We start from the raw sequence: 17715 nt of genomic DNA, 5'->3' as shown, positions 1-17715 counted from the left end.
GGACTGTATTAATTTTATTTTGGATTGATTAGTCTTATTGGTATAGCTTTTTGGAATTGGTTATGAAACTGAAGGGAAAGGTGAGCTAAACTCAAAAATCCCTTTTGTTTACTAAATTAATTTTTGCTCCTTTTGGTGTAATGTATAATCATTGGTCCTACCCATATGCATAACCCTATTTATCTAGATCATTGTGCTATTTGTTGGGATTAACCCATTCCTCCAGTCTTTCTGAATACTTCAGAAATGCTACTTGGTCCCATCCAATATGAATAAATGTTCATATCATCGGCAAAATTAATGATCATTCTGACACTACCTAGGAAAATGAGCACTTTCAGTGAGTACTGTAGCTCTATCTGCATTTGTTGAATAAAGCTGACTTCATCAAAAATGTAATAATTAACTACTGTAGTAATAATGACAGGACTAGGAGTGTAAGTTAACTTTCTGGATGCTTTTGCTTAACCTTGCTGATTATTTGACAGAAAACAGGAGCTGTTACTACTGTAGACCCCCATGGTCGGTACCCATCTATAATTGAATTTGGGAAGTATGAAATCCATACCTGGTATTCTTCACCATATCCACAAGAGTATGCAAGGTAATATTCCACACTTTCTTTGTTCTAAGGGAGGTTCACATGCATGTGGAAGAAGTTAGCCTATTAATTCAACTTAATATTAAGAAATTGCATTCAGCTGTGGAAGGCAAATGTCTTTTTATTGTATTACATTCATTGTATTTTTTTAAATAATACCAGACTTGTATTGTCACATATAATAATAGTTTGCTGAAGAGTGATTGGCTTACACTATGTTCAGCACTTAACAAACAAGCTGAAATAGGTTTTGTAAGTCTGTGTTGGGCACAGGTAAGGTCAAATATGAAATAGTCAAAACTGGATATAAATTCTATTTGCTTTTTAATGTAATAATAAAACTTCAATATATCTCTTTTTTAATCAAGAGCCAATAAACTGAACCACTTCCAGAATTTATCCCCACAGTTGAAATTTCTCTATTCATAACAAATTGTGTGTAACTGACCCTACAGTTTTTCACTTCAATATTTTGCAAAATGTTGAATATTTTGATTAGCAGTCAAAACAAGCTGCAAAAGTTCATATTAATGAAAGATGGCTTTATATGGTTCTCCATCAAATGGAACTGCACCTTCAGTTACCTGAGAATAGGCATACTTTGAATTCTATATAGAAGAAACTATAGGAAATTATAGGCCGGTAAGTTTGACATCGGTAGTAAGTAAATTATTGGAAGGAATACTAAGAGATAGGATCTACAAGTATTTGGATAGATAGGGACTTGTTAGAAAAAGTCAGCATGGCTTTGTGCATGGTAGGTCATGTTTAACCAATCTATTAGAGATTTTCAAGGAAGTTACCAGGAAAGTGGATGTTGTATACATGGACTTCAGTAAGGCCTTTGACAAGGTTCCGCATGGGAGGTTAGTTAGGAAGATTCAGTCGCTCGGTATACACGGAGAGGTAGTAAATTGGATTAGACTTTGGCTCAATGGAAGAAGCCACAGAGTGGTAGTGGAGAATTGCTACTCTTAGTGGAGGCCTGTGACAAGTAGTGTGCCACAGGGATCAGTGCTGGGTATTTTGTTATTTGTCATCTATATCAATGATCTGGATGATAATGTGGCAAATTGGATCAGCAAATTTGCTGATGATACAAAGATTGGGGGTGTAGTGGACAGTGAGGAAGGTTTTCAAAGCTTGCAGAGGGATTTGGACCAGTTGGAGGAATAGGCTGAAAAATGGCAGATGGAGTTTAATGCGGACAAGTGTGAGGTATTGCACTTTGGAAGGTCAAACCAAGGTAGAACATACAAGGTAAATGGTAGGACACTGAGGAGTGCAGTAGAACAGAGGGATCTGGGAGTACAGGTACATAATTCCCTAAAAATGGCGTCACAAGTAGATAGGGTCGTAAAGAGAGCTTTTGGTACATTGGCCTTTATAAATCAAAGTATTGAGTATAAGAGTTGGAATGTAATGGTGAGGTTGTATAAGACATTGGTGAGACCGAATTTGGATTATTGTGTGCAGTTTTGATCACCTAATTACAGGAAGGATATTAATAAGGTTGAAAGAGTGCAGAGAAGGTTTACAAGGATGTTGCCGGGACTTGAGAAACTGAGTTACAGAGAAAGGTTGAATAGATTAGGACTTTATTCCCTGGAGCATAGGAGAATGAGGGGTGATTTGATAGAGGTGTATAAAATTATGATGGGTATAGATCGAGTGAATGCAAGCAGGCTTTTTCCACTGATGCTAGGGGAGAATAAAACCAGAGGTCTTAGGTTAAGGGTGAAGGGGGAAAAGTTTAAAGGGAACATGGGGGGGGGGGGTTTCTTCACGCAGAGAGTGGTGGGAGTGTGGAATGAGCTGCCAGATGAAGAGGTGAATGCGGGCTCACTTTTGACGTTTAAGAAAAACTTGGTATATGGATGAGAGGGGTTTAGAGAGATATGGTCCAGGTGCAGGTCAGTGGGACTAGGCAGAAAAATGGTTCAGCACAGCTAAGAAGGGCCATAAGGCCTGTTTCTGTGCTGTAATGGTCTATGGTTCTAAACTATTTTAACCACTCCCTGTTCTGTCCAGAATGAGAAGTATGCTAATAAACATTGAATGATTGGCTAGTGGTTTTGCCAACAAACTGAATATAATGAAAATTAAATGCTCCATTATCCCAAATACAACATGTAGGAGCCTTAAGCACATGGTGCTAGGACTCCATAAGCCCATCTCAAAATTCTTTTGATGCATTGAAATTGTTTCAATTACCTGACCAAGAAGGAGGGAATGCAGGTTCCTAACTTACAAGTACAGGTCCTCATCAGGTTACAAACACCCAATTTATGGACATCCCATGTAGACAGACGAAGCTTTGGGAGACCGGTGGAATGGACGACAATGGATTTGCTGGCTGCTGTATGGCTATAGGCATCTTCTGCAAGTGTTTCTATGTGCTTCCTCTTTTCCTCCCAATTTCAATAGTCAAGGCAGACCTGCAAGCACTAAGCAGACTCACTTGTTCACTCTGTCACTGAGCCAGTGAGGCTGACCTGCAGCTGTTCTTCTTGTCACTGTTGGCTCTTCTGTTACAGCTATTTCTGTTCTTCTCCAACTTACAAACAATTCTCAGGAATGGTATCCTACCTGTATTACTCTGACCAATCAATCACAGCAAAATGACCTGCTGAGTTGCTCTAGCATTTTGTGTGTGTTGGCTGTGGATTTCCCAGCACCTGCAGAATGTCTTGTGTTTATAGTAAATCATGATCCGGTTTTCCTAAAAAATTGACCATTAGATTCCTTTTGTTTTGCCAACAAGCAGAGTAGCAAAGCCAACAGTAATTTAAAAACACCAACTATATCAGCTGATAGTGTTGCTGTCTTCAGCATAGACAAGGAGCTTTCTGTTGCCAAAGGTTTCTACAGACAGTGAACTTACTCCACAGTTGGTGCAATGTGAAGCTAATCTGTGGGGGAAACGTACAGCAGGAGGCAATTCCTTTCTGAAAATACAGAAACTAGATCCTGAGAATTTGGTTTTTAGTTGCATTGGTAGAGCACCGCACAAGTTTCAGTTTGTTTCTGTTTGGGGTGGGGGGGTGACAAGAAAGAAAAAGGACAATAGTGTGAATGAAATTTAGAGCCATGGAGAAATACAGCACAGTAAAAACCCTTCGACCCATATAATCAATGTTGAAACTATTTAAACTGCCCAATGACCTGCACCTGGGCCATAGCCCTCCATATCCCTACTATCCATGTACCTCTTAATGTTGAAATCGAGCTCATGTGGACCACTTGTGCTGGCAGCTCATTTCACACCCTGACGACCCTCTTGAGTGAAGATGTTCCCCTTTCACCTTTAAGCCATGACCTCACCCAAACTCAGTGGAAAAAAACCTGCTTGCATTTACCCCTCATAATTTTGTATACCTCTATCAAATCTCTTTTCAATCTTCTATGTTGTAAAGAATATACAACCTATATTGTGTATTCTTTCCTAACCCATTCAATCTTTCCTTATAACTCAGGTCCTCCAGATCTGGCAACATCCTTGTAAATTTTCTCAGTACTCTTTCAACCTTGTTTACATCCTTCCTATAGGTAGGTGACCAAAACTGCATTCCCAAATCCCTTTGTTCTACCACACTCCTCGGTCCCCTACTGTTCACTGTGTAAGACCTATTCTGGTTGATCCTACCAAAGTGCAATACCTCACATCTAAGTTCCATTTGCCATTTTTCTGCCCGTTTTACCAGTTGATGGAGATCCATGTGCAAGCCATGAAGCTTTCCTCTTTGTCCACTAAAGCCGTAATCTTTGTGTCATCTGCAAATTTGCTGATCCAGTTAACCACATTACCATCCAGATCATTGTTATAGATGACAATCAACAAAGAACCCAGCACCAATCCCTGTGGCACATTACTAGTCACAGGCCTCCAGTCAGAGAGGCAACCCTCTACTACCATTCTCTGTCTTCTCTCACAAAGCCATGAACCTTCTTGACTCACCTCCCGTGTGGGACCTTGTCAAATGCCTTACTAAAGTCCATTAAGATAACATCCACTGCCTTGCCTTCATCCACTTTCCTGGTAACTTGGTCAATAAACCTTTGAATATATGGGCCAAACTGCCGGAAGAAATGATACAGGTGGGTACCGTTACAATGCTTAAAAGACATTTGATCATATATAGTGCCTTGAAAAAGTATTCAGCCCCCATAACTATTTTTCACATTTTGCTGTCTCATTTACTAAATTTAAAATGTATTGAAGTAGGATTTTTAAGTTAGTCTACAAAACATTGTGCATCATGTCAAATCCAAAGAAAAATTCCAAAACCTGTCAATAGTGTACTAAAAATTAAAAACCAAAATTGTGAGGCAAAACACGAGGAAATCTGCAGATGCTGGAAATTCAAGCAACACACAAAATGCTGGTGGAACGCAGCAGGCCAGGTACCATCTATAGGGAGAACCGCTGTTGATGTTTCAGGCTGAGACCCTTCATCAGGACTAACTGAAAGGAAAGATGGTAAAAGATTTGAAAGTAGGAGGGGGAGGGGAAAATGCAAAATGATAGGAGAAGACAGGAGGGGGTAAGGTGAAGCTGAGAGCCAGAAAGGTGATTGGCAAAAAGGGATACAGAGCTAGAGAAGGGAAAGGATCATGGGACGGGAGGCCTAGGGAGAAAGAAACGGGGAGGGGAGCACCAGAGGGAGAAGGAGAACAGCCAGTGTGATGGGCAGAGAGAGAAAGAAAAAAGGGGGTGGGGGAAAACAAAAAAAAAACAATATATCAGGGATGGGGTAAGAAGGGGAGGAGGGGCATTAACAGAAGTTAGAGAAGTCAATGTTCATGCCATCAGGTTGGAGGCTACCCAGCCGGTATATAAGGTGTTCCTCCAATCTGAGTGTGGCTTCACCTTGAAAGTAGAGGAAGCCATGGATAGACATCCCTTCCCACCGATCTCCCTCCTGTCACTTATCCTTGTAAATGGAACAAGTGCTACACCTGCCCTTACACTTCCTCCCTCACCACCATTCAGGGCCCCAGACAGTCCTTCCAGGTGAGGCGACACTTCACCTGTAAGTCGGCTGGTGTGGTATACTGCGTCCAGTGCTCCCAGTGTGGCCTTTTATATATTGGTGAGACCCGACGCAGACTGGGAGACTATTTCGCTGAACACCTACGCTAGGTCTGCCAGAAAAAGCAGGATCTCCCAGTGGCCACACATTTTAATTCCACGTCCCATTCCCATTCTGATATGTCTATCCATGGCCTCCTCTATTGTCAAAATGAATCCAAACTCAGGTTGGAGGAACAACACCTTATATACCGGCTGGGTAGCCTCCAACCTGATGACATTTACATTGACTTCTCTAACTTCCGTTAATGCCCCTCCTCCCCTCCTTACCCCATCCCTGACATATTTAGTTGTTTTTTTCTCTCTCTCTGCCCATCACTCTGCCTGTTCTCCTTCTCCTTCTGGTGCTCCCCTCCCCCTTTCTTTCTCCCTAGGCTGCCTGTCCCATGATCCTTTCCCTTCTCTAGCTCTGTATCCCTTTTGCCAATCACCTTTCTGGCTCTCAGCTTCACCCCACCCCCTCCGGTCTTCTATCATTTTGCATTTTCCCCTCCCCCTCCTACTTTCAAATCTCTTACTATCTTTCCTTTCAGTTAGTCCTGACGAAGGGTCTCGGCCCAAAACGTCGACAGCGCTCCTCCCTATAGATGCTGCCTGGCCTGCTGTGTTTCACCAGCATTTTGTGTGTGTTGCTTGTGAGGCGAAAAAAGTATTCATGCCCTTTATAATTACTATGCTAACATTCATCAGGTGCAATACTGTATATTATCTTACCAACTCACCCAATTTGTTGATGTAGAAAATTGGAAGATCACCTGGTAACATTGTAGATGGCTTAAGGCATCTCAGAATCATCAGCATGTTGTAAATTGTACAAGGGTTATTGTTCATCTTGTGGTTGACAATACTTGTACAGAATGTTCACTCACACAAAATTAATTACTAACCAATGAGTTTTCACTGTTTAGCAGAATCAGAATCAGGTTTAATAACAGTAGAGTATGTCACGAAATATGTTGTTTTGGCAGCAGTACATTGCAATAAAAAACTACAGATTATATATATATTATAATATATGTACAAAATCTGTGTGAAGAAGCTGTTTGTAAGACATTGAGTGTGTGGCTCCAGGTTCCTGTACCACCTCCTTGATGGTAGCAATGAGAAGAGGGCATGTCGTAGGTGATGGGGATCCTTAATGATGGATGCAACTTTTTTTGAGGCATCGCCTTTTGAAGATGTCCTGAATACTGAGGAGGCTAGTGCCTATGATGGAGCTGGTTGCATTGGCAACATTCTGCAGCTTTTTCCGATCCTGTGCATAGGTCCCTCTGCACTAGATGGCAATGCAACAAGTTAGAATGCTCTCTACAGTACATCTGTAGAAATTTACGTGAGTCTTTGGTTACCAAGTTTACTCAAATTCCTAACAAAGTATCGCTGCTGTTGTGTCTTCTTGGTAATTGCATCAATGTGTTGGGCCCAGGATAGATCTTCAGAGATGTTAATTAACAAGTTAGGCATTAACATTAATTCCAAACATCTTTTGTAGGCTACCAAAGCTTTACCTATGTGAGTTTTGTCTGAAGTACATGAAGAGTCGGAACATTTTGCAGAGGCATGCAAAAAAATGTGGCTGGTTCCATCCACCTGCTAATGAAATATACCGGAAAAATGATCTGTCAATATTTGAGGTAAAATGTTAAAAATTCAGATATTGTTAATGTAGTAAATGAAAAATAATTCCATATTATCACCTGAGCCTTTGAAAAAAAATTATTTTAGCAGTGTACTTGTCTCAGGTTGCTGCTGGAAAATGGTATTCTTTTTGAAGTGTATTTTGGTTATTTACTAATTTAATAAATATTTGTAAATCCAACTAATTTCTTGAGCCATTCACTTTACCTTTGTAGAAGCTGTTGTCTCTATTCATACAGAGTAAATTTTGTGCAAATTCTTATAAATTAATAATTCAACTAAGATTGAAATACATTCAAGAAATTTGCATGTGGCATTTTTGAAATGTGTGGTTCTTGAAGTTCTTTTATGAGTTGAGGGTCACTTCATGATGAATTTGCACCAGTCATTGAGGAGAATATTATTTGAAATAGTTATGCTTCATTTTAAACCTGAAAATATCAGCTTAACTTGAAGCCAAACAGACCCCAGAGAGAACACTGCATTATTCCCAACTACACATTGTTGTAGAATCACTTCAGCCTTTTACTCCAGGTTTACCCAATAAAGTTCAGCTAATACAATGTGTAGCATAAATGTGCCCTAGTGGATGGACTGCAAATTTATATGCTGCACCAATTATAAAACTAAAATAGTTTTCAAATGTTTGTAACTTTCATTGATAACATTATTTTATATTCCATTAAAATGGAGTTGCAGTTTAATGATGCTGTGAGCGCACAATTGTCCTTTCAAAGGAAGCTATGTAATTAAATATTGGACATAAATACTGGCTTTAAGCATAAAGAATTGGAGGGCAATGTATTGGAGAACAAATATCAGTAATTCCTTTTGGAACAGGATGATAATTATATGGTGATTCCATCCAATGTTAGCAGCTTTTATTTGAGGTTGTTAAGTAACCACATTCTCATGGTACCTAGGTATAGATATCAATTAGGTAATTTAGTTGAATATGTTGAAGCAGGTTTTGAATAAGTTGCTTTGTAATGGATAAGAGAATGTGTGTAACTCTGCACTCCCATTTATAGGTTGATGGAAATATCAGTAAGATATACTGTCAAAACCTCTGCCTATTAGCCAAGCTTTTCCTGGACCATAAGACACTTTACTATGATGTTGAGCCATTTCTTTTCTACGTATTAACTAAAAATGATGAAAAGGGCTGTCATCTTGTTGGTTACTTCTCTAAGGTAAGTGTTCCAGATGTAAATTATTGAGCAAACCAGCTTCTCCTCCCACCTTCCTGAGTTGACATGTAGGAGCAGTTGGGTTAAATGATCTTAGTCAAAATATTCATTGAGATTACATGTTCTCATTAATTAATACTGAGAAGATTAACAAATGTAATTAATGTAAAGTAGTTTTTTATCACGCCTATTTTTGTAGCACTTTCTTTTAATTCCATACTTTACAAACATTTATACCGTACAAATTCTGATTGTTAGGAGTAAGAAGTTAACCCTCATAAAGCACCAGCCTATAAAGACCACCTAAGTGGTAGCTGTCAATTACAATAAAACATATTAATCTAATTTTTTTTGCTCATTTTGTTGCCACATTGAAATATTCAAGTCGCTGTATATTTGCAATTTTCACTGCCCAAGCACAGTGACCATCTTCTCAAATATCTACCATGCTGCAGAAAATTCCAACAACCTTGCTTCCCTGCCCTTTCAATCCTAGTGTTCTTCTTTGACAAATCTTCCTTCGTTAATATGTGCAGTTTCACTTGTCTACTAAATAAGTTATTGGAAAATCTGATAAATCATCTGAATGAATATAACAACTCCTGTAGAGCAATAAAATGTATTTTCCCTATTATCTGTTATAGTGATATACTGTATGAGGGATTTATAGATATAAGTGGGTAAGCAGAGCAGTGTTAAATGGTAGTCTCTCCCTGAGCTCTTGATACAGGTAAACAAGTTAAATGAGAGTGGAAAAAGTTTGAAAAGGACAATGGGGAAAATGCCAAAATAGTAACAGTGGAGGCAGAGCAGATTGTTACAGGAAAAGAATAAGAGATGGGATGATCATAGTTGGGTGTGGATATAAACAACAAAAGGAGCTCACTGGAAATGTTGGTGAGACAGTCAATCAACACTAAACAGTTATTAACTTTGTCCTGTAGTTTCATTAACTCATTCTTGAGACTGACCAACTCAAATGGCAACTGGATGTTCAGAAAATTCAATGAATCATAATCATCTAATTTTGATGTTCAATCAATAATTAATTATGTCCAGACATGTGGACACAGTTCTACACGCAGAATCAGTTTCTCTGTACACATCACGTATGCTGTAGAGTTATCTGCTGATAATATGATGCCAATAACAAGCTGATGATAAAATGTTGCTATTTTGTAAATTGATTTGAAGGTTGCATGGACTTTTGCCTTTTTAAATTGAACCTGAATTATGATAATTAACTTGGAAATTAATTTAAGTATTGACTTTAATCTAAATTGTGCAATGCAGTTATGAAGTTGTTGTTCTGCTCACCAGATACAACAATTGAGAATTTGACAGTGAAATATAGAATGCTGGCAGCATTGGTTTAAGTTCTTTTTAAATAAATCCATGGTAATTTATGAAGGTTTTTTATAAAATTCATATTCTTAGTCATTCAGAAGGCCTGTTCTAGGACATATATTCTTAACACAGGAAAACCAGTAATTTCCATTACTTATTAGCACATGTCAGCCTTGGCTTAGTGGTAGCACCCTTACCTTGACTCAGGTTAATGATTCCTCCTCAATGGCAAACACATAATGAAAATTTGCACGTTAAGCAATACAGAGAGAGCACAGCACCATCAAGCATGCTGTTTCTGGACTATATTAAACCAGAACCCCACCTGTTTCCCAATATAGATATGAAAGCACAATATAAATTCGAGTCTTCTCAGTTTAGTTACAATAGTTTTATATGCCTTGAAGACTACTGCTGTGAATGATCAGCAGTACTAAATTATAAACTTTCAACCAGAAAATTCTCAATGTACAATATCCTCATATGTAGATCTGCTAAGTAGTTGTAAATGCCATTATTCATAGCTGGTGTCACATCCAAACTAGGATAAAAATATAATTGCAGGTATAAAGGTCTAGGTCTGAGAAGGACTGTACAAAGTAAATTTGTTAATGTAAGAGTGTACTCTAAAACCTGAATTTCAGCTGAGTATCTTGTAAAAGTGCAATTGTAGAAATGTCTCTCTTTTGGGTTTGAGACTACGTTGTATTGTCAATATTTGTTGATTCTATGTAGCAAGTGGTCCATTTTAACAATTTCTTGTGAACATTTCATACCTGCGAATGGTGTGAATGCCCCTCTTATTTTCTGTTAATATGATTGAGAATGGTTTCTTTAATATGTAAGCCTCACAGAGTGGGGGACCTTCCCAGGACTTCCCGACAGACTGATGCCATGGTGGCATAACAGTTAGTGCGACATTATTACATTTCAGGGCATCGAAGTTCTTTCCCAGTGTCCTCTTTAAGGAGTCTTTAGACATCCTCTCCATGGAATGTGTTTTCGCTGGGTGGTCCAGTTTCCTCCAAAGTCCAAAGACATACTGTCAAAATTGTAAAGAATGTGCCAACAAGAAGGATCTGAGTGTAAATGCCTAAATCTTTGAAGCTGACAGACTATGTTGTGAGAGCAGTTGAAAAACATACGGAATATACAGGAAGCATTGCATTCAAAGGCAGGGAAGTTCCACTGAACCTATATCAAATTGTAGTTAGTCCACAATCCACGGGTGGAGTGTTACATCCAATTCTGTTTGTTTTGTATATGAAGATCTTAGAGTGAGTGCAGAAAGATTTCTTGGACACGGATTAAAAAGTGAAAGGCAAAAAGTACAGGGTACCTGAGAAATAAATTGTTTTACACAAAGTATGGTTATGGTCTAGAACCTGTTGCCTTTAAAAATAATAGAAGATAATAATCACTGTTTTAGATAGAGAATGGATAGTTATGTCACAAAGGCAAAAAGGTTTGCAGCAACTGAGAAAGAGCAGGGAAATGGAACTCAGATTATTCTGCAGAGTTCAGTGGGTAGAATGGTCTCCTTATCCATGATAATGATTCTGATCTTCTGATTGGCATATGCCAATCGGAACATCAGAATCATTATCATGATGACATCCAATATTTGTTGAGACTGAATTTTGTCCCAATTAAATTCAAAGTGGTAATTAATTCTGATCAATCTGGCTTCCTTCATCATCATCAGGAATGGAAAGGCTCTGGATTTCTGTGTTCATTTGTCTGATCTCGTTTTGAAACAAGTGTGTGAAGTTGAATCTAGGTTTCCTATACAATGTTGCAGGGATTGTGTTGGAAGAATAGGGGTGCCTGCTGATCTCTTGTGACTGATTTATTCTTATCCATAATGTGAATGTTGATCTAGTATGGGAAAAACAAAAGTGTTCATCTATCGAAACTATCCATTCACCTGCTAGCTTTGAAACTGTTTTTAGATTAAAGTGATGTGTAATTTATATTGCATATTGTGCATTGATTCCCTGCTAAATGTTGATTACAGAAAAATATTAAAGTGTTTTAAAATTTATAATTGTTTTCAGTAGTGGCATACATAACACTTAAGTGATATAAATCACATTTAGCATTACAGTTTGTGCTAAAATGTAACTTTATAAATGTAGATATTAACTGTGGTTATAGTACATTTCAGAAGAAACTATGGACACTGTGTCTCCTGCACTGCTATATTAAAAATTACAGTGGAGGAGCAGTAGTGTAACGCTTTAACTGCACACAGTATGCCAAGTACAGTCTAAGTACAGTGTTCAATAGAGTTGAACATAACCTCCCAGATTTTCTATTCTGTGCCCCACCTATAAATACACCATGCCATATTCCTTTCTCACCATTCTACCTCCCTGTGTCCTACTTGCAGGAATCTATTGACTTGAATCCAAATGTGTCAGAAGCTGAGCTGAGCTCACCACTCTAACGTATTGTCATATATAGTTATTGTTAGCAATGTGTTTCCCTAGATTACTGTGACATTTTGCCAGGACATTGCTAGGTAATATCTGTTGTCTGCATTGGCATTTCATGACAAACTAGGTCTATTTCTTGTTCTCCCAGGAAAAGCTTTGCCAGCAGAAATACAATGTTTCCTGCATAATGATTATGCCCCAGTACCAAAGGCGAGGCTTTGGAAGATTCCTGATTGATTTCAGTAAGTGCTTTGTTTCACGTGGTTCAGTGCTGTGATAAATAATGGGTTAAAAAATTGATAAATGTCTGCTTTTACTTTTGATGTGGCTACTTGGATTTGTGTGTCATTAAATATTGGAGACTTTGATACTCTTTCAGGTGTGAAATTTTATCCTTCTGATTCCTCTCGGCTTGTCTTAAGAATGCAACAGTCAAAGCATGTTCCAGCACGCAAAGCCAGTAGGCTGAAGCAAATTGTTAAGGATTAAAATGAAATAGGATGTAATCAGTTTAATCAGTATTTTTTGAAGATCAAAACTTTGATTTGAAGCGAAATGTAATATATTTAAAGCTTTTGCAAATACATATATTAAGTTCAAGCAGTATGATACTGAAGGAATCATAGATGAAGCAGCTAAATAATACCTTTAAGAATGATTTTCCCTTTCAAAGACCTGTAAAAGAATATTCCTTTCATCTTACACAAAATATTTATATAATTGGTGGCAATGTGTTAAAGATGCAAAGGCCAGCTTCTCAAGCTGCCTTTCCATGTCCTAGGAGCATAGGTCACCATATGAATATATATGACCATTAGAGGTAATTTGAAGTGAAAAATCGCTGGCTTTGTGATATCTTCTGTCAAGGGTTCTTATGTTGTTCTAATGGGCCTACAAAAGGGCTGCATGAACTCTGAAAATATTTGAACAGCAACATTCCATTACTGATCTCTTTGTTGCTATCCCTGAATACAGACCAAATGCTTCCACTGACAATATTTGTTTACAAAGTTATCATGATTCAAACATTAAGATTAAATCAAGCAAAATTAAATAAGAAGTGTGAAATTTTAGACTTGTACTGTACTACTGGTGTAGCCAAAACTTAGTCATTCATTAACAGGCGAGAGAACCCAAAGTGCTTTAAAAGGTCTGTATTAACCAAACTGTAGAATACATTTTACCAAATTTGTTTGGTATCATAATTTTTTCCCCTTTTATTGGTTTTCAGCATGTTAGTGGTAAATGCATTTGCTTAGGAAAGTATTAATAGTGCATTTAACTTTCACTATAGAGATCATATTGCAGAATTCTGAGATAATAAGATGTGTGTAAGAAGTTGTACTCTCTATTTCCTATTTATAACAGAAAAAACATATTTGGTCACCTGTTCAGTCAAATAGTGGACAGTATTTGGCAATATTTTGCAGTATTTAGAGTCATAGAAAAATACACCACAGATACAGGCTCTTTCTTCAGCACATCTAGTCCATGGCAAACCCCTTAAACCGCCTACGCCCAATGACCTGTACCAAGACCATAGCCCTCCATACCTCTACCATTCATGTACCTATCCAAACTTCTCTTGAATGTTGAAATTGAACTTGTATGCGCCACTTGTGCTGGCAACTCATTCCACACCCTCACGACCCTCTGAAGAAGTTACCCCTCATATTCCCCTTAAACATTTTACCTTTCACCCGTAGCCCATGATCTCTGTTTGCAATCGCAACCAACCTCTGTGAAAAAAAGCCTACTTGCATTTACACTATCTATACCCCTCATAATTTTGTATACCTCTATCAAATCTCCTCTCAATCTTCTGTGTGCCAGGAAATAAAGTCCTAACCTATTCAATCTTTCCCTATACTCAGGTCCTCCAGACCTGGCAACATCCTTGCAAGTTTTCTCTGTACTCTCTCAACCTCATTTACATCTTTCCTGTAGGTACGTGACCAAAACTGCACACAATACTCTAAACTAGACCTCAGCAACATCTAATACAACTTCAACATAACATCCCATCTCATGTACACAATACCTTGATTTATGAAGAAAGGTCAATGTGCCAAAAGCTTTTTTTATGACCCTATCCATCTGTGACGCCACTTGCAATGAATTATGGACCTGTACTCTGGTTGGTCCTACTGAAGTGTAACACCTCGCACTTGTCTACATTAAGTTCCATCTGCCATTTTTCCAGCTGGTCCAGATCCCTCTGCAAGCCACAATAGCCTTCCTCGCTGTCCATTACACCCCCAATGTACATGTCATCTGCAAATTTGCTGATTCAGTTAACCACATTATCATCTAGATCATTGATATAGATGACAAATAACAAAGGACCCAGCACCAGTCCCTGCAGCACTCCACTAGTCACAGGCCTCCAGTCAGAAGCTGCAATCTACTACCAGTCTCTGACTTCTCCCATAAAGCCTCAAAGCCAATGTCTAATCCAGTTTACTACCTCATCTTGAATGCTGAGCGACTGAAACTTCTTGTCCAACCTCCCATGTTGGATTTTATCAAATGCCTTCTGAAGTCTATGTAGATTTCTTCATCAACTCTTTTATCAAAAAAACTCTGTAAGATTGGTTAGACATGACCTACCACACACAAAGCCATGCTGACTATCCTTAATCAGTCCATGTCTATCCAAATACTTGTATATCCGTTCCCTTAAAATACCTTCCAGTAACTTTTCCACAACTGATGTAAGGCTCACCGGCCTATAATTTCCCGGTTTATGTTTAGAACCTTTCTTAAATAGCGGAGCAACATCGCCTATTCTTCAATCCTCTGATAACTCACCGCCACTATATTGGCAAATAGTGAACAGAATTTGGCAGTATTTGTCACAGTAGACAGTATTTGACATTTGTATTAGCCAGTTTCTCATCTAGAACTTCAAGTATAAGCAACTCGGCATGGTGACTTAAAGTTAGCAATGTTTATAGAACATAGAAATCTACAGCACATTACAGGCCCTTCAACTCACAATGTTGTGCCAACCATGTAACCTACAGTAGAAAATGCCTAGAATTCCCCTACTGCATAGCCCTCTAGTTTTCTAAGCTCCAAGTACCTATCTAAGAGGCTCTTAAAAGACCCTGTTGTATCCGCCTCCACCACAATCACTGGCAGTGAACTCTACACATCCACCACTCTTTGTGTGAAAAACTTACCCCTGACATCCCTCATGTACCTACTTCCAAGCACCTTAAAGCTATGCCCCCTCATGTTAGACATTTCAGCCCTGGGGAAAAAGCCTCTGGCTATCCACATGATCAGTGCCTCTCTTCATCTTATGGAGAGTGACATAGTTAATTCAGAAACAAAGGTTCTGAACTTAAAGAAGGGTAACTTTGAAGGTATGAGACGTGAATTAGCTAAGATAGACTGGCAAATGATACTTAAAGGGTTGACGGTGGATATGCAATGGCAAGCATTTAAAGATCGCATGGATGAACTACAACAATTGTTCATCCCAATTTGGCAAAAGAATAAACCAGGGAAGGTAGTGCACCCGTGGCTGACAAGGGAAATTAGGGATAGTATCAAGTCCAAAGAAGAAACACATAAATTAGCAAAAAAAAGTGGCACACCTGAGGACTGGGAGAAATTCAGAGACCAGCAGAGGAGGACAAAGGAATTAATTAGGAAAGGGAAAAAAGATTATGACAGAAAGCTGGCAGGGAACATAAAAACTGACTGTAAAAGCTTTTATAGATATGTGAAAAGAATAAGATTGATCAAGACAAATGTAGGTCCCTTACAGTCAGAAACAGGTGAATTGATCATAGGGAACAAGGACATGGCAGACCAATTGAATAACTACTTTGATTCTGTCTTTACTAAGGAGGACATAAATAATCTTCCAGAAATAGGAAGGGACCGAGGGTCTAGTGAGATGGAGGAACTGAGGGAAATACATGTTAGTAGGGAAGTGGTGTTAGGTAAATTGAAGGGATTAAAGACAGATAAATCCCCAGGGCCAGATGGTCTGCATCCCAGAGTGCTTAAGGAAGTAGCCCAAGAAATAGTGGATGCATTGGTGATAATTTTTCAAAACTCCTTAGATTCTGGATTAGTTCCTGAGGCTTGGAGGGTGGCTAATGTAATCCCACTTTTTAAAAAAGGAGGGAGAGAAAAACCGGGGAATTATAGACCAGTTATTCTGACATCAGTGGTGGGGAAAATGCTAGAGTCGGTTATCAAAGATGTGACAACAGCACATTTGGAAAGAGGTGAAATCATCAGACAAGTCAGCATGGATTTGTGAAAGGAAAATCATGTCTGATGAATCTTATAGAATTTTTTGAAGATGTAACTAGTAGAGTGGATAGGGGAGAGCCAGTGGATGTGGTATATTTAGATTTTCAAAAGGCTTTTGACAAGGTCCCACACAGGAGATTAGTGTGCAAACTTAAAGCACACGGTATTGGGGGTATCATATTGATGTGGATAGAGAATTGGTTGGCAGACAGGAAGCAAAGAGTGTGGGAGTAAACGGGACTTATTCAGTATGGCAGGCAGTGACTAGTGGGGTACCGCAAGGCTCAGTGCTGGGACCCCAGTTGTTTACAATATATATTAATGATTTAGACGAGGGAATTAAATGCAGCATCTCCAAGTTTGCGGATGACATGAAGCTGGGCGGCGGTGTTAGCTGTGAGGAGGATGCTAAGAGGATGCAGGGTGACTTGGATAGGTTAGGTGAGTGGGTAAATTCATGGCAGATGTAATTTAATGCGGATAAATGTGAGGTTATCCATTTTCGTTGCAAGAACAGGAAAACAGATTATTATCTGAACGGTGGCCGATTAGGAAAAGGGGAGCTGCAACGAGACCTGGGTGTCATTGTACACCAATCATTGAAAGTGGGCATGCAGGTACAGCAGGCGGTGAAAAAGGCAAATGGTATGTTGGCATTCATAGCAAAAGGATTTGAGTATAGGAGCAGGGAGGTTCTACTGCAGTTGTACAAGGCCTTGGTGAGACCGCACCTAGAGTATTGTGTGCAGTTTTGGTCCCCTAATCTGAGGAAAGACATTCTTGCCATAGAGGGAGTACAAAGAAGGTTCACCAGATTGATTCCTGGGATGGCAGGACTTCCATATGAAGAAAGACTGGATCAACTAGGCTTATACTCACTGGAATTTAGAAGATTGAGGGGGGATCTTATTGAAACATATAAAATTCTAAAGGGATTGGACAGGCTAGATGCAGGAAGATTGTTTCCAATGTTGGGGAAGTCCAGAACGAGGGGTCACAGTTTAAGGATAAAGGGGAAGCCTTTTAGGACCGAGATGAGGAAAAACTTCTTCACACAGAGAGTGGTGAATCTGTGGAATTCTCTGCCACAGGAAATAGTTGAGGCCGGTTCATTGGCTATATTTAAGAGGGAGT

The 17715-nt window shown here is 38.9% G+C and overlaps 1 protein-coding gene across 2 annotated transcripts in view; it reads left to right on the top strand.

Moving 5' to 3' along the window:
• kat6b (K(lysine) acetyltransferase 6B) overlaps positions 1 to 17715 on the top strand; it is a 252441-nt gene that overhangs the window by 156961 nt on the left and 77765 nt on the right. For both annotated transcript variants that reach the window (XM_073025716.1, XM_073025715.1), the window contains exons 9-12: positions 489 to 604; positions 7186 to 7327; positions 8363 to 8524; positions 12455 to 12548. In XM_073025716.1, the coding sequence (XP_072881817.1) occupies positions 489 to 604; positions 7186 to 7327; positions 8363 to 8524; positions 12455 to 12548 (514 nt within the window). The remainder of the gene's footprint in view (positions 1 to 488; positions 605 to 7185; positions 7328 to 8362; positions 8525 to 12454; positions 12549 to 17715) is intronic.

This window comes from Hemitrygon akajei, chromosome 21 (assembly GCF_048418815.1).
Source record: "Hemitrygon akajei chromosome 21, sHemAka1.3, whole genome shotgun sequence".
Taxonomy (NCBI): Eukaryota; Metazoa; Chordata; class Chondrichthyes; order Myliobatiformes; family Dasyatidae; genus Hemitrygon; species Hemitrygon akajei.
The sequence above is the reverse complement of the archived record's forward strand: the minus strand, read 5'-3'. Positions and strand labels throughout refer to the sequence as shown.